General features: G+C 49.8%; 1 protein-coding gene across 1 annotated transcript in view; it reads left to right on the top strand.

The window, feature by feature from the left end:
• LRRC74A (leucine rich repeat containing 74A) overlaps window positions 1-19,717 on the top strand; it is a 47,295-nt gene extending 27,578 nt beyond the window's left edge. The window contains exons 6-14 of the mRNA XM_055303934.1: window positions 62-111; window positions 547-628; window positions 6,265-6,350; window positions 6,782-6,976; window positions 9,768-9,863; window positions 12,554-12,700; window positions 16,589-16,696; window positions 17,251-17,333; window positions 19,621-19,717. Coding sequence (XP_055159909.1) covers window positions 62-111; window positions 547-628; window positions 6,265-6,350; window positions 6,782-6,976; window positions 9,768-9,863; window positions 12,554-12,700; window positions 16,589-16,696; window positions 17,251-17,333; window positions 19,621-19,645 — 872 coding nt within the window. The 3' untranslated portion in view covers window positions 19,646-19,717. The remainder of the gene's footprint in view (window positions 1-61; window positions 112-546; window positions 629-6,264; window positions 6,351-6,781; window positions 6,977-9,767; window positions 9,864-12,553; window positions 12,701-16,588; window positions 16,697-17,250; window positions 17,334-19,620) is intronic.
• The last annotated feature ends 3,887 nt before the right edge of the window (window positions 19,718-23,604 follow it).

The raw sequence follows: 23,604 nt of genomic DNA, 5'->3' as shown, positions 1-23,604 counted from the left end.
ATACAGGAGGGGAAGGGAGCCCTAGTCTGGACAGCATTGCAAACAACCCCCTTCACTGCAGGAAATAACTTCAGGGATGAATCTGCAGAACTGTTGTGCCAAGCCCTGGCGGTAAGAAGCGAGGGGTGGGTGCCACCGAGCCCTGTGGGAGATGGCCCTGGGAGATGGCCCTGGGAGATATGGGAAGCCTACAGGGTGGCTCCGGGTACAGAGAAGTGAGGTCACCTGAATGTCTAGGGAGCTGGTGGGTGTCTGGACTCTGCCGATCCTGACCACAGCCACAGCAGTGGCCAGGCCATTTGGATGGGACTAGACCCTCCTCCCAGCAGTCATCATCAGTGATGATGCAAAATGCACAAAAGAATGTCTTCAGTCTATAAACTCTCGTCCACCTGATTTTTTCTTTTTTTTTTCTTTTTTTTTCTTTTTTTTTTTCTTTTTTTTTGTATGGGAACCCTCCATCACACAGCCCAAGAGATGAAAGAGGTATTTGCAGCCAAGAGAAGACAAACATCACCTCTCTCTCTACCTTGTTTCTTTCTGCAGGCCAACTACCAAATCAAGACGCTGGATCTCAGCCACAACCAGTTCTCTGATAAGGGAGGAGAATACATGGGCCAGATGCTGGGTGAGTCCCCCATGGAGGCAAGGGGTGAGCAAAGGAGAGGCGCTTGGCAGACAGTTGCCTGTCAGGGCTGCATCTCCTGCTTTTTACTGTTATTGAATGCTCGGATCATAAAGTGATGTACGCCACACCCCAAACACATTTTAAGTGGCGCCAATACCTGGATGTGGGAGGTAAAACTTTTGAAAAGATTAGAAAAACATAAAGAATTAACTTGCTGACCTCAGGGAGGCTAAGGATTATTAAATATGCACAGTGGGCATAAACTGTAACAAAAACCATCCATTTATTTGACAACAGGCATAAAATGTGCCTATGATAAAAGACAAGCAACAGAGAGGACATACTTGCAGCATTGTATAATAGATTTGTGTTCAGAATACTGATAAAAGATCCTATAGGTCCACTGGACAATGTTAAATGCTCCCAAAAAAACAATGGTCAAGTCATGTACGGACAGTGCGAAAAGAAAGCCAAACACCGGGATCCCTGGGTGGCGCAGCGGTTTGGCGCCTGCCTTTGGCCCAGGGCGCGATCCTGGAGACCCGGGATCGAATCCCACGTCGGGCTCCCGGTGCTTGGAGCCTGCTTCTCCCTCTGCCTGTATCTCTGCCGGTCTCTCTCTCTCTGTATGTCTATCATAAATAAATTTAAAAAAAATTAAAAAAAAAAAAAGAAAGCCAAACACCTAAACTCTTTAGCAATTAGAGAAGTGCAAAATAAAACAATGAGAAGATCCCCCTTGTCATCTACCAAAGCTGCAGAAATTTCAAATCAGACTATCTGGAGCAGTGAACACAAGGGAGAAATAAGGACTCTCTGAAGCTGCTAGGTAAAGGTACTTTGGAGAGCAACCTGACAGTATTTAGTAAAATTGAAAAGCTGCATATTCTGTGATACAGCAATTCACCTGTGCAGGTCTCAGAGATGCTCTCACACGTACACAGAGATGTCTGAGGAGGTTCACTGCAGATTTGAAGTGAAAGAGAGAGAGAGAGAGAGAGAGAGAGAGAGAGAGAGAGAGAGAGAGAGCCTGAGATGGCTCAGTTGAGCATCTGCCTTCGGCTCAGGTTGTGATCCCAGGGTCCTGGGATCGAGTCCTGCATCGGGCTCTCCACAGGGAGACTGCTTCTCCCTCTGCCTCTCTCTGTGTGTTACTCATAAATAAATAAATAAAATCTTAAAAAAGAAAAGAAAAAGAAAAAACCTAAGTGTTCATTCCTGAGGAGATGAGTAGAAAAGGGGATCACTATTAGCAAGGGAGATGCTAGGTTAGGTGGGGTGGTGAGAAAAAGCCCCCCAGGGAAGGTGGCTTTTCTTTGAAACCTGAGTATTAAAGAAGAGTCAGCTGTGCCAGTTTCTGGAAGTAGAGCATTCCAGGCGGAAAGAGCCAGGGCCTGGTGTGTCCGAGAGTGAGGACAACGTGGCTGCCACAGAGCAGGCGGGAGAGGGGAACAGAAGGAGGAGGTCACCGAGGGGGCCCGCAGCCACTTGGGTGAGGCTTCATGGGCCATGACATCTAGGAAGTCTGAATGTGATTTCCCATGTGACGAGAAGTCAGTTCAGGGTGTCAACGTAGGGGAGTGACACGGTGTGATTTGCGTTTCAGAGGAACCATTTTTTGGAGATTTATGTAGCTTTATGATGAACACAACTGAGGACAAAGCGGACTTTTAAAAACAGAGAGCAACATAGAGCGTAGAGAGTACTGTCAATAATACTGTAATAGTGTCACGTGGTAGCAGATGGTGACCACACTTACCACAGTGAGCACTAGGTAATGTATAGAATTGTTGGATCCATGTCATACACCTGAAACTAACATAACATTGCATGTTAATTAAACTTTAATTAAAAAAAAAAAGAATGAAAGAAGGAAGGCCCATCATGAAGCTAATGTAGTAGTCCAGGCAAGACAGGACCATAGCTGGAGCTGACGGAGGAGGTGTCAATAGAGAGGAGTGAATGTTTTTTTTTTTAATAAATTAATTTTTTATTGGTGTTCAGGTTACCAACATATAGAATAACACCCAGTGCTCATCCCGTCAAGTGCCCCCCTCAGTGCCCATCACCCATTCACCCCCACCCCCCGCCCTCCAGAGAGGAGTGAATGAATCCAGAATGTGCCTTGGAAGTAAAGCCAAAAGGACTCGCTGGTGTGGAGAAGGAAAGGGAGAGAGAAAAATAGATGTCTGGTTATTTTGTTTCAGGAATTGGCTGGATGGTGGTGCCATTTACTTAAATGGGGAAAAGTCAGGGAATAACAGATATGAGGGGACAGGAGTCAGGAGCCAAAACTTCTGTTTCGGCCATGTGATGTTTGCCATGTCTGTTTGACATCTACATGAAGACATCCGATTTGCTATACGGGTTTAGAGCTCGGTGAACAGATCAGGACTGGGAATATGCATCTGGGAGTTAGAGGCATTGCAATGTATTTAAAACCATGGGGTGGGATCCTTGGGTGGCTCAGTGGGCTAGAGCCTGCCTTTGGCCCAGGGCGTGATCCTGGAGTCCTGGGATCAAGTCCCACATCGGGCTCCCTGCATTGGAGCCTGCTTCTTTTTTTAAAAAAGATTCTATTTATTTATAGAGACACACAGAGAGAGGCAGAGACACAGGCAGAGGGAGAAGCAGGCTCCATGCAGAGAGCCCAAAGTGGGGCTCGATCTGGGTCTTCAGGATCACGCCCTGGGCCAAAGGCGGTGCTAAACCGCTGCACCACTGGGACTGCCCATGGAGCCTGCTTCTTCTCTCTCTCTCCCTCCCTCCCTCCCTCCTCTCCTCTCTCTCTCTCTCTCTCTCTCTCTCTCTCTCTCTCATAAAGTCTTTAAAATAAAAAAATAAAATTCTAAAAAAATTTTAAAATAAATAAATAAAACCATGGGGCAAGATGAGATCATCTAGGCAAGGAGTGTGGAGGGAGGTGAGAAGGTGGCCATTGGGCCACTCTGACACTTTTAGGTGTCCCAGGGAGGGGTGGGGAAGGAGACCCAGCAGAAGTGGCCAGCCAAGTAGGGGGAAGGTGAGGTATCAAAGAGCCAAGTAAGGGATTCTTTCAAGAAGGGAAAAGTGGTCTCAGCTGGGTCAAGTGCTGCTTAGAGGTCAAATAAGATGAGGTCAGAAAAGTGACCACAGGACTCAGCAACATAGAGATAATTGGTGACCAGGACAAGTGTTGTGTTAGCGAAGGAGGTGAGTGTGGACACCTGGCCAGAAGAGGTGGAGTTGAAAATGGGATGCAAAGAAGTGAAATGGCAACATGGGCACCTCCAGAAGCCCCACTGAGATGAGGCCGGGGCAGAAAGATGGGTCACATGGAGTCAGGAAGGTTTGTAAGGTTGGATAATGCTGACAGGAAGGAAAGAAGAAGAAACGGGTGGCAAGGAAGGAGGAGGAGATAGTTGCAGGAGCCGAGTCCTTGAACAGGTTGGCGGCTGTGGCGTGAGGAGCAAAGGGGCAGGGGAGGCCTCAGGGAACAGAGCTGAGAGAAGGAGGGGGCGGAGCGTGGGTGCCAGAGGTGGTGGCCTGGCAGGTGGGGGGGAGCTCTCTGGTCTCACTGCTACCACCCCCTCAGTGAGGGGTGAGCCACAGATTCCCCAAGAGGGAGGGCCCAGCCCAACAGGTCAGAGGGGAGGAGCAAAGTGTACCAGCTTTGTGGGGCAATTTGGGTCCATCTGAAAACTGATTTCCAGATACTTTAAAACTAAATTTTAGGGGCACCTGGCCGGCTCAGTCGGTGGAACCTGCGACTGTTGATCTTGGGGTCGTGGGTTCAAGCCCCATGTTGGGTGTGGAGGTTACTTAGAATATTTTTTTTTAAAAAAACCCTAAATTTCCAAACAACTTTCAAGTGAGACAGACTACCTTCTGTTTTAAAATGGTTACCATCATATCCTATATGAGCTTTAAAAAATATTTATTATGAAAGCTGCCAGTTATTAAGCGATTGCCATGTGACAGGCATCCTGCTAGACATTTTATTTTTTTTAATTTTATTTATTTATGATAGTCACAGAGAGAGAAAGAGAGAGAGGCAGAGACGTAGGCAGAGGGAGAAGCAGGCTCCATGCCGGGAGCCTGACGTGGGATTCGATCCCGAGTCTCCAGGATTGCGCCCTGGGCCAAAGGCAGGCGCCAAACCGCTGCGCCACCCAGGGATCCCCTGCTAGATATTTTACATCAATTCTCTCACAACACCTTGCATGGGTTAATATCTCCATTTTTACAGATAAGGAAACAGAAGTAAGGGAAGCATAAGGAGCCTGCTTGAGGTCACACAGCTAGCGAGGCGGTGAGAACAGACCTAAAATTTAAAGTTGGCAGCCACTGAGGAGATGCAGGTGTGCAAAGCATAACTTAAGTGAGGGAATTAGCAGAGAAGAAGAAATAGGGGTAGAGGAGAATGAGGAAGAGAATGAAGGCAGGGGAACATTTATTCTCAAAATAATATAAGGTGTTGTGTACCTTACTGAAAGTCCATCCTGGTGGTCGACACAAGAGACGCACACATCAGTACACAGCACACTGACCATGGAAAAGAAAATCGAGTCAGACCTCTTCCTGGGCCTGAGGCCTGAAGGTGCTGCCTCCCACCCAGTAAAGCTTCAAGAATGCTTCAGCCTCTCTCCAGCAGTGTCCCTGGCATATCTGCCCTCCCCTAATAAAAATAACCATGATGATGTGTTTAAACAGGATATCAAAAAAGGATTTTATTTTTAAAAAAATAAATAAAAGAACAGGCTATCTCCTCAAGGCTTTGTAGCACGTAAGCAAAAGTATTTTTTTTAAGATTTATGTATTTATTTTAGAGAAAGAGCAGAGGAGGGGCAGAGGGAGAGAGTCCTAAGCAGACTTCCTGCTGAGCACAGAGCCCAAAGGGGGGCTCGAACTCACCCACCCTGAGATCACAACCCGAGCTGGAACCAAGAGTCAGACGCTTATCCGACTGCACTACCCAGGGCTCCCCCAAAGTATTTCTAAGTTTAAAAAAAAAAGTGCAACTTGTATGCAAACCAGCTTCTGGACGAGCCTAGTGCCTCACCACTTAGCTTTCTGGAGCCACCTCTGTCCCCGTAGATCCCCAAGAAAAAAGCATCTCGTGAGATAAATGCCATCAGAGCCTGCCCCGTGTAAATACAACCCCTGTGTTCCATGCTACCTCTATCTAGTTTAATGGTTGCATAATATTCCACCAGGTGCTGTTTATTATATATTTTACTCTTCCCCTGTGAGTCACAAACGTTGCTTTTATTAAGTGATGCCATGATAAACAACAAGCATGTAACTCTTCTCGTATCCTGCACTGTGTCTTTAGAAGAGTCTCAGAGGTGATATTGCTGTGTGATAGGGTGCGCATAATAGTGAAATATCTGTGACCAGATCACATTTGCCAACTAGATTGTAGCAATTTCGCTTGCCACCTGCAATATTGGAGTATGATTGTTTTACTACATTGTTGCCAGCCTTGGGGATCATCTTACAACTTTATGTTTAAATGAATAACTGAAAAATTATTGCCCCGATGTCTTAACTTTGCATGAGCATCTTTATTCCCCAATGTCATGGACGTTTGTCAACTCCAAGAGTGTGTTCTCTGGGAGTTGGAGGACACTCACATGACTCCTTTTCTCCCCCAGCCCTCAATGTAGGGCTCCAGTCACTGGATCTGAGCTGGAATCACTTCTACATACGGGGAGCTGTGGCCTTGTGCAATGGTCTCCGGGTAAGATGCTCTCTGGCAAGGGTGTGTTGAGTCCAGGGAGGATGTCCAGCGCCTCCCATCCCACCATCTTGAACCTTTTCCTCATGACCCCATTGATGAGAGCACACTGAGCTCTCATCAAATGCTTTCATGTTGTTAGCATCATTCCCACAATTCCTGGATGTGCTTTATTCTTTAGTATAAATCCTACTTTGGCAAATTCAACTTGCTGGGGCCTCGGTGGCATCTTTGGGGATACTTCAAGAGGGCAGTTTAATTAGGGGTAGGGAATGACCAGGTTCTGACTCCCTCCACTGGGAGGGATCTGGAAAGGTCTCCCTCCTAGAGACTATTGAGCACCCAGACTGGATGGGGAGAGGAACCAGGGCCTCGTGGCTGGATGAGTCACATGCAACCTTGCCACTGGTGCTGTTCTCTTCCGTCCCTTGGAGGCTAATGGAACCCTGCAGAAACTGGATCTGTCTATGAACGGCTTTGGGAACGAGGGGGCCACAGCCCTCGGGGAGGTCCTCAGACTCAACAGCTCCCTGGTCTACCTAGACATCAGCATCAATGATATCAGCAATGAGGGAATCTCCAAAATCAGCAAAGGACTGGAGTTCAATGAGAGCCTCAAAGTCCTGAAGGTAAAATCTTTGCTCAAGCTGGGAATGGGCCATTTTATGGGTGCGTCCCTGTGCATGTGTGCACACCCATGAATCTATGTGTGTCCATGTTTCCAGGTGTGTGTTCATGCATCTGCGTGTCCATGCTGCTGTGAGCCTGCACCTGTGTCCGTGTCCATGCATCTGTGTGTATGCATCCATGTGTCCATGTGTGTTCATCTGTGTGTCCTTGCATCCATTGTGTGCCCATGTGTGTGTATCTGTGTATGCTGGGGTGGGGACAGCAGGGTGATGGGGTTGCATATTGCTGGAGAGAATCATTGGGAAGATTTACCTTGTGCTTCACACGTGCATAGGTTCTAGACTGTCTCTCTGCTATAACCCTAATGTCACCCTCTACGGTCACCTGGTGCATGGTGTCATCTCCTATACGGTCTTCCCTCCTCCCACCTGGGTCTCCTCCAGACTGCTCCACATTGAAGCCAGAGTATGCATTTTGAGCCTAAGTCTGGCTTCCACCCCCACCCGCAGCTAGTTTCCTTGAGCTGAGACCTCCATCTGGCTCCCTGTGGTTTCAATTCACTTCTCTCATCCCAGTGTACTTCAACAACCTCAGTTTACCACATGCTCTTCCTTGCTGTCCAGCCATGGCCTCAGTGTCTCCTTTCATCTCCCCCCCTCCTGGGGCCTGGCTCTCCCTTGTGGCCCTGGCCTCAGCCTCACCTGTAGTGCCTTCCCCCACTGCTCCCTGCACCTACCTGAGTCACTCTCCCACCCCAGCATGCCTCTCTGGCAGCAAGCCTCTCACAGACCCTCAGATCTTGGCTCACTTCTTCACACAGAGCTTGTCAGGTTCCTCCTTATATTAGCATTTCAGTGACTAGTTGTCTGGTCACCTCCACTGGTGTGAGAGCTGCATGAGACCAAAGACTGTGTTTGGTTCTACCCCTTATTATACCCCTTGTACCTTAGCTCAGTGCTGAGCATAGAGAAGATGCCCAGTGAATGACCATTAATGAATGAATGAATACATCTTTCATTTCAAATCAATTGGCTTATAGGGGCACCTGGGTGGTTTAGTCAGTCAAGCATTTGCCTTTGGCTCAGGTCATGATCCCAGAGTCCTGGGATCCAGCCTCGCATCGGACCCCCTGTTCAACAGGGGGTCTGCTTCTCCCTCTCCCTCTGCTGCTCTATTTGTGCTCTCTCTGTCAAATAAATATACAAAATCTTTTTTTTTTTTTTAGTAAGGAAATTGATTGGCGTACAGATGCTAATGTATGACATAGAAGGTCCCAGGCAGTTGGAAAACAGATGAAAGATGAGGCCTTCCATTACCAGTTCCCCTTTCTGGGGCTCCTACCATGAGGCAGGTGCACATATGGGCTGCTGCTTGCTCACAGCACAGCCCTCCCGTGTGGGCTCCACTAGCCCCACCCGCCAGACCAGAAAGCCGAGCCCTGCAGGCCATGAGAGGCAGAGAAGTCAGCCTGCAGTCTTCCTGCGGGCAGACAAGTCAGCTGCAGTCTCCTGCGGCAACTCCAAATCCTTCAATATGGGGGGTGATTCGGGGGAACCACAGATGTGGGGGCGCTGGTGGAGAAGGACAGGAGTTAGAAACCAGTGACAACGAGCTGCCATCTGAGTGGACAAGCACCTCAGAGCTGCAAAGAGGAAGCCAGATTCCCAGCAGTGGATGGAGCAGGGGGATGGGCTGGTGACACTGGGAACTGCGGGCGAGGCATGGCCAGAGCAGGAGGAAGGGTAACTCACAGTGGAGACACTGATGCGGCCTGCCTGTGATTCAGCCACCAGGGAGCAAGGAGGCCAGGGAAAGTTCAGAGAACCCAAATCTTCAAAGATGGAAGCCAGGGATGGAACACGGCAACAGGGATTTTCTTTTCTTTTCTTTTCTTTTTTAGATTTTGGTTATTTATTCATGAGAGACACAGAATATGAGAGAGAGGAAGAGACACAGACAGAGGGAGAAGCAGGCCCCGAGCTCGATGTGGGACTCGATCCTGGGTCTCCCAGGATCACAACCTGGGACTCCAGGATCACAACCTGGGCTGCAGGCGATGCTAAACCGCTGAGCCACCCAGGCTGCCCTAGGTCTAGGGCATCTCAGCCCCACTGGGATAATGCCCTGAGCACTTAGCTAAGCCCGTGTGGTCCCTGTGATCTGCCCCACCCCAGCCCTGTAGCCTCGTTCTTTCCGCTCCTGCTCATGAAATGTTTGCCATTAACCAGACACCTCCGCACCCTTGCACTTGCCTACCCTTGTCTTCTCTGGTGCATCTCACTCCTTCTTCTGGTCCTGCCTCTGCTTCTTCAGACCAGAATAATCCCCCTTAGTTCTGCAAGGCTTAGCTCCAGTGTCCCCTCCACTGTGCTGGATGCCCCTTGCCTAGCTCATGCAGTACCAACATGGACCTCTGTCACTGCCCTCACTGCACTTCTGATGCCATTTGCTTGTTTGCCTGTGGCCCCCTCTGGAGTGTAAGCTACATGTGGATGGAGACCTTGTCCTGTCTGTCTGTGTGTATCCCTTAGCACTTTTTCCAGCAACCGGCACATGGCAAGCTCCTAATAAATTTTTGCTAGCTGGCTGGATAGATGATGGGGTGAGCCATGAGATGGACAAGCAGATGGATGACTGGACAAGCAGACAGGGAGGCAGATGCTTACAGAGAAGTCTGGGTGGAAGTCAGAGATTATGATTTGATGGGAAAAAATGGAAGCCATGCTCTGTGCCAGCCTCTCCTGTCTGTCTCCATCTCACCCTCCTCCTGTCTTGCCCTTCCTCCCACAGCTTTTCCTCAACCCTATGAGTATGGATGGGGCTGTTTTGCTTATCCTATCCATCAAGAGGAACCCCAAATCCAAGATGGAAGAGATTGACATTTCCGTGAGTGATCAGATGGTAGTTGCTGGTACCAGGAAGCATGGTAGTTACCATGGCCACGCTGTGTTGGCAGGTGCCAATAGCCCTGTCTCTCACAGGCCCTTACACAAGTACTCCATGAAAAGGTCACTCCTTTTGGAATACAGCTTGGCCCTCTCTTGGAGTCCTTTTAGTGGGAATAACCATTCAGTCAATAACTTTACAGTGTGAAATCACTGACCAGACCTAGAAGGTCTGAGAGCAGATGGTAGAAACAGAAGTGAGAGGACCCAGAGCAGAGTTTGTTGACTGCCATTTCTGCTCATGGACAGCCCTGGGTGCCAGAATGGTTCCAGAATCACAGAACTTTTAGAATATGAGAATTAACACATAGGCAAATTTGTATTTTTATTCCACGACTTGGCCTGCTGAAAGCAGAATTTAAGGGTTAACCTCCTGATGGAGTAGGGAGACTCGAACAGGTGACATCACTGGGGCCACATGTTCTTGTCTCAATCCTCAGAGAGGTGGTAGCTTGTCCACCACTTTATACTGGCTTTCCCCCCAAAGTGATTTTACATGCTCCAGCTTCACCTGACCCCTACTCTGGGAGGTAGATAAAGTGCATTCAAGTCCTAGAGCTGCCCTTGACAAAGCACGACAATCCAGGTGGCTCAAACAATAGAAAGGTATTATCTCACAGCTCTGTAAACTAAAGCTCAAGATCAAGGCACTGGCAGGATTGGTGCCTTCAGAGGAGTGTGAGGAAGAATGTGTCCTCTCCTTCTCCCAGAGTCTAGTGCTTTGCCAGCAATCTTTGGTAGGAGCATCACCCTGATTTCTGCCTTCAGCGTCAGAGGGCGCTCTCCCTCTGTGCATGCCTGTCTCCATATCCAAATGCACCCCCCCTTTTAATTTATTTATTCACAAGAGACACACACAGAGAGAGAGAGGCAGAGACATAGGCAGAGGGAGAAGCAGGCTCCATGCAGGGAGCCCAATGTGGGACTCAATCCTTAGACCAGATCACGCCCTGAGCCAAAGGCAGATGCTCAACCACTGAGCCACCCAGGCATCCCCCAAATGCTCCTTTATACAAGGACACCAGTCATAGCAGAAGATTAGGGCCTACCCCATGACCTCATCTTACTCGATCATCTACAAAGACCCTATTTCCAAATAAAGTCACCTTCACGGGTCTGGGGGATTAGGCCTCCAATATCTTTTTGGTGGGAATACAGTCCAACCCATAACAAGAACTTTTCCTCATTTTCCAATATTCTATATAAGGAAACTGAAACAGAGAGGTTAGGTCACTTGCCCAGGACCACACAGCAAACAAGAAACACGACAAACGGTAAACCCAGGGCTTCTGCCTCTTGCTCTAGAGTTCTATAAATGTACATATGGTGTTAACGTCATGTTATATAAATGCCACACAAACATAAAGTTTTGCCAAGATTTTAATGCCTTGCAATAAAATCAGTGATGATATTTTGAATATAGAAGCCCAAGCTCCTTGAGCTTGGAACTGAATAATAAGTAACATTTGGACTTAGGTTTGCCACAGATTATAAGACATTAGAAAAACATACCTGCTTTTCTTTTCACTGAGTTCTCTTGCTCCCCATCCCAGGCTCCTCCTTTTGCTTAAGGTCTTCCCCCGCAGAGGTCCTCTGTCCATCCTCCTCCTACAGCTCTGACCTTGCCCCACCCTGCCTCTGGGTCTCAGTTACACACCCAGATTCTGTTGGCATTTGCTCTCCCTCCCTCCCCCACAGTACAGTTTGGAAGGCATGCATACAGTCACTGTCCCTTGGTGTCTGAGGGAACATTAGAAATGGTGCTGTTTCATCTAACTCCAGATGGCACACGAACTCATGTCCCCATGAGCTGGGATCACACTGCCATTTTACAAGCCTACCAAGGACAGACAGTCTGAATGGGCCTTTTCCTTCCCTTTTGTCATTTCTCCTGACATAGCTCTAAACAGTGTTGGAATTTCTTCATTGTAGACGAACCTTCTCTAGAACTTTCTCTAGAATATCTACAAATCAGGTTAAGCATGGGTTTAATTATTCGAAGCAGTAAGTGAATCCTCAGAAGCACATCTGAGGAATGGAGCAGGCTGACCAAACCAGTGAAGGCCAGGTTTGGTCAAACACTGCTTCACAGAACATCTCTTCTGTGACTCATAACCCAGATTGGCACTACTGAAGGCACTTCTAAAAGGGGAGTTTTGAGTCAGGTCAGAGTGGTTGGAAAGAGGAATCCTCATCCAGAGCACCGGCTCCAAAGACCAATATGGTGGTGAAATGGACATTTCAGGGCTTTTGCCTCGGGACCAGCCTCCTAACCCCATAGCTGTGTCTCATCTGTCACATGCAGACAGTGATGCTCACCATCTGAGAGCAGAGCCGAGCCGACAGTATGTGACAGGCTACCAGCACTCAACTAGAACATCTGATCAAAATCACGTGTGAACCTCACAAGTCAAATCAGAGTCTAAGAAAGATCAACTACCCCAGTCTAGGAGCAGCACTACAGAAAAAGCTGGAAAAGACAAAAAACAAAACAAAACAAACAAACAAAAAACATACACCTCTGCCTTTGGCTTGGATGGACCTGGGGCTGGGGCAGCGGGTGGGGGGGGGGCGTCAAGATGGTACGGGTAATGCCTTCCTCATGAGGGGTCCCCTGTCTCCCTGCCTCAGAATGTGCTGGTGTCTGAGCAGTTCCTAAAAATATTGGATGGGGTGTGTGCCATCCACCCCCAGCTGGACGTGGTGTACAAGGCAGTGCAAGGCCTCTCTGCCAAGAAAACTGTCCTCCTGTGGGCGAACCCCATGAAATTGATTCAGGTGAGCCCTTGCTTTCCTCTCAGAGACCCCAAGGACTCAGAGTCTCCCCTCCTGCAAAGGGTCTGCACAATCCTCTCTGATAAGGAATGTCTCAGACATGGAATATTCCTTGTGGATGCTGGATTTCCCCTCAGTAGTGCCATCTGACCCCGGAGGAAGGGGCGATCTGGGAACTGGCTGAAGTGGCAGGGGCTTGGAACAGGATGGTTTCTACCAGCCGGGCTCCTCCACTTGCTAATGTATGACAAAGGCAAGTCACAGTGCCCTCTGGGTCCCAGTCTCTTCACCTGGAAAATGGGTAGAACAACAGGACTCACCCCAGGAGGGCTGCTGCAGAGATCAATTCTATATGACACCCACAAAAGGCTGAGAGCAATGCCTGGCCAATAATAAGCACCCAACAAACCCAAGCTCTTTCCAATAGCTGGTAAGGATGCCAAGATACCTGGTGAGCACAGCTATTTGGTGGCTTTAGCTAAAGAGGAACGCTCAGATCCTTTATATCTAGGGGTAACCTGCTCTTGACCTAAGTCTTAGGTCACAGGAGGGAGATGTAACCATGGGAATGAAAAAAATCAGACAATTTTAGAGCTGCTAGGGAGCTCACCTGGTCTGACCACCTCACAGAGTAGTACCCAGCCCAGGCCAGTGTTCCCACCCCCGCCCCTCACCGGTGGCAGGGTTGGCGGGCCTCTGCTGGATGCAGACTGGTTGCTATCTGAGGTGATGCCGTGCAGATGTAGGTTCTGCAGGGTTTGTGCCTCTGGGGCTGCTTCCTGCATCTTGATTGGTCTGCTCTGTGCCTTAGCTTCCAGGACTAAATAGGAGAGTTCTGCATGAAAATTATTGTTGTGTGGAAAGTTCTGGAAGGCAAGGGGGGTATTGACTATCTTCACAAGTCAGATGACATCAGATAGAACCAAGGGGAAATCTGTTTTTCAAGGGGCGCAGGATGCTCCAGGGAACAGGAACAGAGTTCTCAGTTGCAAAGCGGGGGCCCCATCCCCTGTTTAAAACAGCAAAGAAATCTCTAGGAGTCTCAGAGGAATCTCAGAAACCAAACCGGATGTGCAACATAAAACATAGTCCTTCCCCTCGGGGCGGCAGTTGGGGGGAGGGTGGGAGCAACCATCTGGTTGAAAAGATGGAACAGATGCAATAACTTCTCATAGATATATGATAAATAATGAATAAGTGACAAGAGCAACAAATAGCATCAAAGTCCAGACTAGAGGCCACTGCGGGATTAGGGCAAACAGAAAAAGATGTGTCCTGGGGAAGGGCCTTGAAAAGCAGAAAGTCTTGAGGTGGGCAACGACAGGGAGGGAGTTCTGGGAGTAGGTTTCCCACCCTCGAAGGAGCAGAAGTGGGTGCACACAGTCTGTTTGGGCAATGGGAACAGGACCGCATGGTTCCAGGTTCCCGCAAAGCCTGTAAGTCAAGGCTGCACACGGAGGCTGGGGCCGGATATGGTGATCCTCAGATTCCACACTCCACGTGGGGGTTTGATTCCACAGGGGAGCATGGAGCCAGTGGTAGTTGCTGAGCAGCAGGTGATGGGACTCGAGCAGGACCGAGGGATAATTTTTCAGGAAATGGGGAGGAAATAAACTGAAGGGGGTAAAGATGAAAGTGGGAACACCAATGCAGACGTTATGGTAGTATCCTAGGTATGATAACTAGTGTTCTAGAATGAAACCTTGCCTGAGAGTGGCAAAGGAGGTGGAGGGACAGATGTAGGAGGTATCACTATGGAGCATCTCCAGGATTTGCTGAGTGTTGGGGTATATGGTGCATGTGTGCAAGTGTGCATGTGTGTGCATGTGTGCATGTGTTGGGAAAAGGAAGGCCGGGATGATAGGAGAGAGCCAAGGATAACCTCAAAAGTTCAAGTCCAAGGGACTAAAATAAAGGTAGTGACATTGCCAGTGGCAAGGAGGCCCTCTCCAGCCCCACCCTCCGTCCACCCCTCCCTACCCCCAGTTTTCCACAGAGGAACTCCACTGGATTTCTCCATTTCTTCACACCAGTTCTCGCTCAATCCCCGGCCCATACACATGCATGTTCCTCTGCCTGGAACACCCTTCCTCCTGCCTTCCGTGCCTCATTCATTCCTCCCCTTTCTCTAAGTCTCTACTCAAGTTCATGTCCTTGGGCAACCCTTCCAGATTCCCTAGTCAGGAGTAACTAGGCCCTCTCTGAACAACTCCTCCAGGGCAGGAGCTATGATGGGTCTCATCTATAGCACCTACCAAAGTAACAGGTCCTTGTATGGTCAAAGTTCTTGTCGCTGACCGCCCAATCCACCCTAGCTAGGTTAAACAAGGAGGGATCTATCACCAGAGACAGAGCACAGAAACATCATGGGGGCTGGAGAAACAAGAGTCTTGGTTTAGATTCTGAAAATGTCTCCTGCACCCCCAAGTGGACTGCAGGATGGCTGCTGCTTTGCCATTAGCAGGAGGCTACCCAATGGGGCAGCCTGGGTGGCTCAGCGATTTAGCACTGCCTTCAGCCCAGGTCCCGATCCTGGAGACCCGGGATCGAACCCACATCAGGCTCCCTGCATGGAACCTGCTTCTCTCTCTGCCTGTGTCTCTGCCTCTGTGTGTGTGTGTGTCTGTGTGTCTCATGAATCAATAAATAAAATCTTAAAAAAAAAAAGGGGGGGGGAGGCTACCCAGTGGAGAGTCACCCACTGAATCAGGACCACCCTCCAGCTGCCCACGGCCTGCTGTCTCCAAATCAGACCTCTCACACAAGAGTCACCCAGGTGCTTGGTGAAACCCATCCCATTCCAACCCCTAGCTGAAAGGGGGTTGGGGGAATGTCGACGTCGCGCTCTGCAGCCTCAGCGTGGAAGAGCAGCGTGCCATGGGGGAACTGGAGGTGTGTTGGCTCACCCACCCATGGTATCTGCCATGGCGCCTACGGTGTTGACAGCGTCGAGCAGACTGAGAATCACCTGGGATGTGATGGACTGAGGTGCCAGTGGGTGTCAGCCTGGACTTGTGAGCAACTGTTGAGGATCCAGAAGTAGAGTCACCCCAGGGGGAGAGGCAGTGCACCCCAGAGTAGGAAGTGTGGGGAAAGGGGAAAGAAGAGGCAGGGGCCAAGAACTGGTCCCAGAGGAGTTCCTCTGTGAGCAGGATGCCTGCAGAAATGTCTAGCAGTATGGCTGGGCCCTCCGGGCTTTTTGAGAGTGGGAGGGGAAGAGAAACAAAAAGATACTTAAAAAGGACCCCAGAGGAATGTTTTATGATATTGAGAAGAGGTTCACGATGTATTAGTACACTGTGTTTTATAAAACAGTATGTACAATAGAAAGATGATGGATGGGGACACCTGGGTGGCTCAGCGGTTGAGCACCTGCCTTCAGCTCAGGGTGCGATCCCTGTCTGGGGATCAAGTCCCATATCGGGCTCCCTGCGAGGAGCCTGCTTCTCCCTCTGTCTGTGTCTCTGCTTCTGTGTGTCTCTCATGAATAAGTAAATAAAATCTTTAAAAAAAAAAGATGGATGGATGGATGGATGGATGGATGGATGGATGGATAATGGATGATAGGTAGACAGAAAGAAAGATAGGTGGACCAAACAGCATGGACTCTAATCCTTCCCTCTTTGGAGCCACGTAGAGATCCTGCTCCGTGGAGTGGGGGCTCCTGGAAACTGAGCAAACCCACAGAACCATCACGGCATGCCGCTTGCCACACCTCACTCTGTGCAGGGCGACCGCTAACACCCAGGAGACTCAGGCTCCCCAGCCGGCCTCCTTCCCCCCTCTGCTTGCCAGGCCACCCTTTGGTGGGAGGTGGCGGCGGGTGGGGGGTGGTATTAATAGATGTTATAAAATCAAGTGTTTGCTCCTGGTGTCTCCTGCTTCTCCCAGAGCTATGCCGACCAGCACAAGATCACAGTCTTAGACTTCTTCAAGAGCCTGAGCCCTGATGGAAAGATGACGATGCCTGTGGGCAACTTCCGGAAAGCCATAATACTGGTGTGCTGACCCCCAGGGGCTACAACCAGTATCTGTGTGTCTGTCTTTGTCTGTGTGTCTATCTGTGAGTGTGTGTCTCTCTGTGTCTGTATGTGTCTGTTTATCTCTGTATCTCTGTGTGTGTGTCAGTGTGTCTCTGTGTGTCTTTGTGTGTATCTGTGTGTCTGTGTGTCTGCATGTGTCCGTATGTCTGTGTATCTGTGTGTGCCTGTGTGTGTCTGTGTGTGTATCTCTGTGTGTCTGTGTGTGCATATGTGTCTGTGTGTGTCTCTGTATGTGTGTTTCTGAGTGTCTGTCTCTGTGTGTGTCCGTGTGTTTCTGTGTGTCTCTGTGTGTGTGTTTCTCTGTGTGTCTGTGTCTGTGTATGTGTCCGTGTGTCTCTACGTGTCTCTGTGTGTCTCTGTGTGTATCCGTGTGTCTCTGTGTGTCTGTGTGTGTGTCCATGCGTCTGCGTGTGTATCTGTGTGTCCTTGTGTGTCTGTGTGTGTGTGTGGCCCTGGGGAGGGCTAGGCAGGGAGCTCCACTGACCGGGCCTGTTCCGTCCACCTCTTCAGCAGGACAAGGTCCCCCTCAACCTGTACCAGGTCAGGGAGCTGGTAAAGAAGCTGAGTGACAAGCCCGACATGGTGAACTTCAGGTCAGTCCAGGCCAGCGGCCAACCTCCCCTGCTTCTGCCCCCCGTGAGCCCCCACCTCTCCACCAGGCGCCCTGGTTGATCTGCGCCCCAAGGGCCACCGTGTCTGCCTGTGACCAGGGATGACCTCCACCGGCTCCCCGGCTCCCAGGCAGCCCCACTGTCTGCCTCCTCACTTCCATTCACGCTCCACGCAGAGCTTCAGCCTCCACCATGTGCTGCTGGATGTGGGGCCAGGTTCTGGGGACATAGTGTCACAGCTGAACAGGAGGTGACGCAGCGGAGCCCGTGGCTAGGCCCTGGAGTGGTGACAGGTGTTTGCCGGGTACCCAGTAGGCCAGAGAGGATCTCCCGGGCAAGTACGGAAGGTGCAGGCCACTCCGCTGTGGACAGTGATGTCCTGTGACACAAGCTGTGTTCCTTAAAGAGACAGAAAAGGGCCGGGACAGCAGCAATAAGGCAGGCAACTCCCTCCGTGAGCCCTTCCCGCAGCCCCTTCCTCTGTGGGCGCTGGGCCTGCCCACGAGCCCCAGAGGTCCATCCTCCCTCACAGCCCAGACAATGAAGCTGAGCTTTGGAGAAAGGCAGCGCAGAAGCTCAGTGTGTGCATACAGGAGCAGCCGTGGCCTTTGAAGCCACGTCTATGTGTTTCCAGAAGCTGCCCCGCCAACTTGGGCTCCCATCCGGCCCTGCAGCTTTGTGTTCTTGCAGTGTCCTTAGGGAGCGCTACCCGAGCCATCCCCTCTGGCCCTGCTCCACAAGCCTTCCCCGGGTCCCTCTGTCCTGTGCCCCAACTAATGCCTCTGGTGGGGAGAAGCCAGGCAAGGACAGGCGGGGCAGACTGACCCATCTGCACACCCTGCTTCTAGTCAAGGGTGCAGCCGCACCCAGGGCTCTCAGTCTCCAAGTCTTTAGCATGGGGTTATGACCCCAGCACCCGAGAGGGTTTGTAAGGCCTAAATGGGGACAATGCATGCGAGAGGCTGGCACATGTCACCCAGCAAGGGGACCCTTCAAGATGCCTCGCACGTCCCCCACACCATTCCCATCTACCCTCCCTGACGTGATGATGCTTCTTGTGCCTTGGGAAGTGGGTGGAAAGTGCCCGGGCAGAGCCTGAGAGACCAAGTTCCGGGTCCGCAGACGAGTTCAAGTGGTCATCAGGAGGCAGTCCTGGGACTTGGGTCCCCGAGTCTTGGGAACTGAGGGGAGGTCTCTGATGCGCCCTGCAAATTATCCCTCAGCTCTGTTAGTTCTGATTGAAGAGCAGAGTGGTCATTTTTATTGTCGCATGGATATTTTTATCTTCATTTTTGTTACAAACACTATCTACTCGTGAAAATTCTAAATCCACAGCAGTGTAGCAAGAAGAAGGTGAACGTCCTCTTTTATCTCCTCCCTACAGAGCACTCTGCCTCCTGGAGTACTCATGAGCAAATCCAGGGCACGTTTCCCTACCTTTCCCATAACCCACAATCAAGTGTGCACGTATGTGCGCACGTGTGTGCGTGTGAGATAGTGGTTTAGAACGTGGCCTCGGACGCCAGATCACCTGAGTCCCAAGCCCAGGTCCACTCCTGTGCAAGTCACTCGACCTCCCTGGGCTTCAGCTTTCCCATCTGTATTCTGAGCTTAGAACACTACCCATGGCATAGGAGCTTCTGAGGAGTAAAAGGATTAATGCCTATAAAGCATGTAGAACATCACCTGGCATGTGGTAGGCCCCGCATACACATATGTTTTCTTCTATATTATTTTACCCTCACAAACACACAGTTTCTTATTTATCATAAATAGAACCATGTTATCACGTTCCTCTGAATTTGCTTTGCCTTCCAGGATGTCTTGGCGATCTTTCCGTGTTTGTACATTTAGATCCATCGCAGTCGTTTTAAATGTCGTTTTAAATGCCATGTGCTGTTTCAATAGCACAGAAGGCTCATTATTTAACCTCATTTTTATGGGTATTTATTTCCGTGGTCTTGCTATGACAAATAATACTGTAACCAGCATCCTTTTGGTGTTTGCACACATGACTCTCTCCGACAAGGGCTCGGTGGTGGGGAGCCGGTGTGATCTCTGGGTCAAAGGGTGTGCACATTCTAAATTCCCATCTAGTGCCAAACCCTTGCCAACAATGTAAACCAGCTCTCTGCCCTGTTGCCTAGCTGGCACAGAAACTCAGCTGTGTCCAACCCTCTGCCACAATGAGGGGCAGGTCCTCTAATGGTCTTGCTTGGATCTGAGTCTGCACTGGTACTCAGTGTCATCCCCTTACCTTTCAAACCAGTTTGTTGAAAACGGTGAAGCCCTAGCAACCAGTCTGGTCTGGAAAGAAGTCCTGGTGACAGAGATGTCCTGGCAAGTCGGATGGTGGCAGGGAGGAGGCGGAGATCTGTCTGAAACCTCCGTAGACAAACTTCAAGGCCAGACTGTAAGCGAGCCAATAAAGTCTGGCTGGGTCCCAGTGTCTCTGGGCTGCTGGTGGTGGTGTGCCCTTCCCCAGGGGCCGCACCCCCCTGCTTTTAGTGACCAGCAGGGGGTGCATCCTTGGCGGCCTTGGTGGGAGCTGCAAAGACAACTTGGGAATGCGATGGGGTTGCTAGGCAGCAGGAGAAAAGAGAAAAGCGGGGGAGTGGAAGGAAGAGGAGATCAATGCACAAAGGCGGTCATCAGAGCAAATGTAAACTGTGTCAAGGAGAGATTTCTGAGCTGCGGGAGGCAGTGGCTGAGGGAACAGATGCTCAGGAAACAAGGACGGGGACCTTTAGAAGCAAATGCTGAGGGGCCATGTGGAAAGAGCCCAGGATGGGAGACAGAGGGACCTGGCATGTAGTCGAGGCCCAGCACTACTTAGCCACCTGACCTTGGAGCCTTATGCTTCCATCTGAAAAGTAGGACAGCTCAACTAAAGGCTTCCCAGTCTGTTCTGGGGATCTACTCTTCTGCGTTTCTTTTTTTTTTTTAAGATTTTATTTATTTATTCATAGAGACACACAGAAAGAGAGAGAGAGGTAGAGACACAGGCAGGGAGAGAAGCAGGCTGCACGCAGGGAGCGCGACGTAGGACTCTATCCTGGGTCTCCAGGATCACTCCCTGGGCTGAAGGCGGTGCTAAACTGCTGAGCCACCCGGGCTGCCCTGTGTTTCTTTTTTAAATTCCTTGGAGGCTAGGGAGACACGAGTTGCCTGAGTTGCCTAGCGTAGAGCAGGGATAGTCAGGAACAGCATGTGCTGAGCAGGCGGGGTGGGGGGCACTTGTCTTTGTGGATGAACAAGGGCATCCTCACATGTATATTGAATTGTCGACTGCATTGTAGACTGAATAATCTTGTACCTCTACAGCACTGCATAGTGCCTGGCACATGACAGATGCTCAATAAATACCCATGGAATGAACAGACACAGTCACCTGGCAGTTATTTTGGGCAAGGGGTTGAAAAGTGGGAAAATTGGGGGATAACCGAGAACCGACACTTCAGAGCATGGGGAAGCCCTGGACCGGCATCTATGCATCCAGTCACCACTCTTGGGTTTCACTTTGCTTCGCCAGGGGTGGAGCTGATGCCAAGGCCTCTCCGCCCATGTGTCAGGAATGTTATTTGAAATCAGGTACGTGCCCCCTCCTCACAGTGCACCTTCCTTCATCAGGGTCTTAGCCTAAAGTTGAATTTCCACTAATCGGGTGCCATATAGGAGCTTGGAGTCAAAATTCAGACCATAGAAGAAAATAAAGAAATGTAATAGGGATTCGGGGGCTGAAGCCCACATCTACCATACTCATCAGGGTATGTAGATGTCTTTTGCTCCACCCCACAAATAAATTGAATCCCCTTGAAGTCAGGCTGTGTCTTTTAAGTCTATTATAATCTATAAACTTACCCCCATCAAGTCGCCTCCCATACTTAGCATCCAAGAACTGCTGGGGTCTGAGTGGAACCCTGAGGGTTTTGAAGTCACAAAGTATGAGAATTTGTGGACTATAGACTATGGATTGGTAAAAACAGCAAAGTTTTCTCAAGACTTTGTAATCCATCTCTTGCATAAAATGAAAAGGCAGCAATCTTCTGATCAAAGGTTACTTTTCGTTTGGGTAGCTTTGGGGAAATTATGGAGATATAGGTAAGCTAAAATCCACCCCCACCCCAACCCCCACCTCCCACCTTCCAAGCCAGCCCCTGGACACACTGCCACCCCCAAGTGAGTGAAGGATGGACAAGCCCACACAGCCTCAGCCAGGGAGCTTTCCCTAAGTGGGACTAATTCCTATGATTGGCCACTAGGTGTCAGGTCAGCTCCAAAAGTCCTGGCGAGTACTTGGCTCCCAGAAGTTAGAGACCTCTTTGCAACCCTTGCAACCTTTGCCGTGCACTTTCCACGATTTCCAAACCTCTGCCCTCCTCCCAAACCCCCCCCCCCGCCCCCTGCAAGAACCTGACATGAAATCTGAGCCCTGATGGGTCCAGCAGCCTGGCCCTCGGGCAGACCTCTCCAAGGATCAGCGTCCTCATCGTGGATTGAGGTTTCTTTTTTTTTTTTTAATTTTTTATTTATTTATTTACGATAGTCATACAGAGAGAGAGAGAGGCAGAGACACAGGCAGAGGGAGAAGCAGGCTCCATGCACCGGGAGCCTGATGTGGGATTCGATCCCGGGTCTCCAGGATCGCGCCCTGGGCCAAAGGCAGGCACCAAACCGCTGCGCCACCCAGGGATCCCTGGATTGAGGTTTCTAACTACATTTGCACCCTTGCTACAAGGAAGAAAATCAGAAGCTGGTAAAAACTCTATAAACAGTACTGGGGCACCTGGGTGGCTCTGTGGTTGAGTGTCTCTTGCTCAGGTTGTGATCCCAGGGTCCTGGGATCAAATTCTGCATCAGGATCCCCTCAGGGAGCCTGCTTCTCCCTCTGTCTCTGCCTCTCTGTGTGTGTCTCTCAGGAATAAATAAAATCTTTAAAAAAAAAAAAAGCAAAACAGTCCTCAATCAGCCCACTCTGGAGCTGGGCAAGACCACAGGAGGAGACAGTGCTTCATTTGGATGGGACTGCCCAACTGTCATCCTCTGACTACTGGAACGTGCATCCGGAGGCTGGGAGACCCAAGCAGGAGCCGCAAGCCCAAGGTGGAGGGAGAGGAAACTTGCAGAAGTAGGAAAGGCTGGTAGGTTGAAATGGCCCAGAGGCACTGGCCCAGCACTGAAGGGGGGTCAGGCTGCAGCCGACCCAGGGAAACAGCACCCTGCCTGTGCCCCTCCTTCATACCCTAACTCAGCTTCGTGCACTAACTCTGCTCCTCACAGAAACCTTGTACAGAAGGTCTGGCCTTACTCCCATTTTACAGTTGGGGAAATGGAAACATGCAGAAGTTAAGCATCTCCTTCAAGGCTTTTGCTGGCCAATAGGGAGGCTGAGATTAAGACCCTAACAATACAGCTCTGGCTCTCTGGGATCTTAACCACTGTACTTCCTGGCCCTCGATGGCTTCCATGCTGCAGCTTCAGATCAAGACAGGGAAGTTTAAATGCTCTTACTCTGTTTATATTCTTTCTGCAACATAGTGAGGAATAACTAAATTAATGAGCAAGCATGAGCTCCAGGCTGGACTAGCCAACAGGAGAGGGGCAAAGGCAGATGGTAATGTTCTATTACAGCTGATTCCTCAAGGTCACGTTGATAGGCTCTCCCTGTCCCCAGTATTATTCAGAAATTGCACTAAGGGAGGTACGATGGGAGAACAGAAGGAAGCGTGTGGCAAGTTCTGTGTATCAGCATCATAAAGTGCTTAAGCACACAGATTCTGGCATTGACGTTTCTGGGTTCGAATTCTGCTTGGCTTTACCAAGCAGGCTCTGTGACTTTGAGCAAGTCCTCAGCCTCTCTGAATCTCCATTTCCTCATCTGTAAACAGAAACAAGAATAGATCCCCTCCCTCACAGGACTGTCATGAAGAGTTACTGAAGTCCTGCATGTGAAACACAGCCCAAGGCCTCTGGCACACAATGAGCGCTTCTTGTAAGGATGACCTCATTGCACTGGGTGTTCCTTTCCAAGAGGGAGGGGGTGAGAGGAACCCTAGGTCCAGCAAACCGGGCAGCCGTCTTTGAAATATTCAAAGATATTCAATATCTTTGAATATTCAAAATATTCAAAATTACTGGTCCTTTGAAACACCATGGGAAGCATTCTAATCTCAGGCTTTGGTTTAAGGCTTGCATTAAAAATTTTTTTAAATTTGTCCAGAATCTTTTTTTTTTTTAATGTATTTATTTGACA

This window comes from Nyctereutes procyonoides, unplaced genomic scaffold (assembly GCF_905146905.1).
Source record: "Nyctereutes procyonoides isolate TBG_1078 unplaced genomic scaffold, NYPRO_anot_genome, whole genome shotgun sequence".
In the NCBI taxonomy this organism is placed as follows: Eukaryota; Metazoa; Chordata; class Mammalia; order Carnivora; family Canidae; genus Nyctereutes; species Nyctereutes procyonoides.
This window is presented reverse-complemented; position numbering and strand designations above follow the sequence as displayed.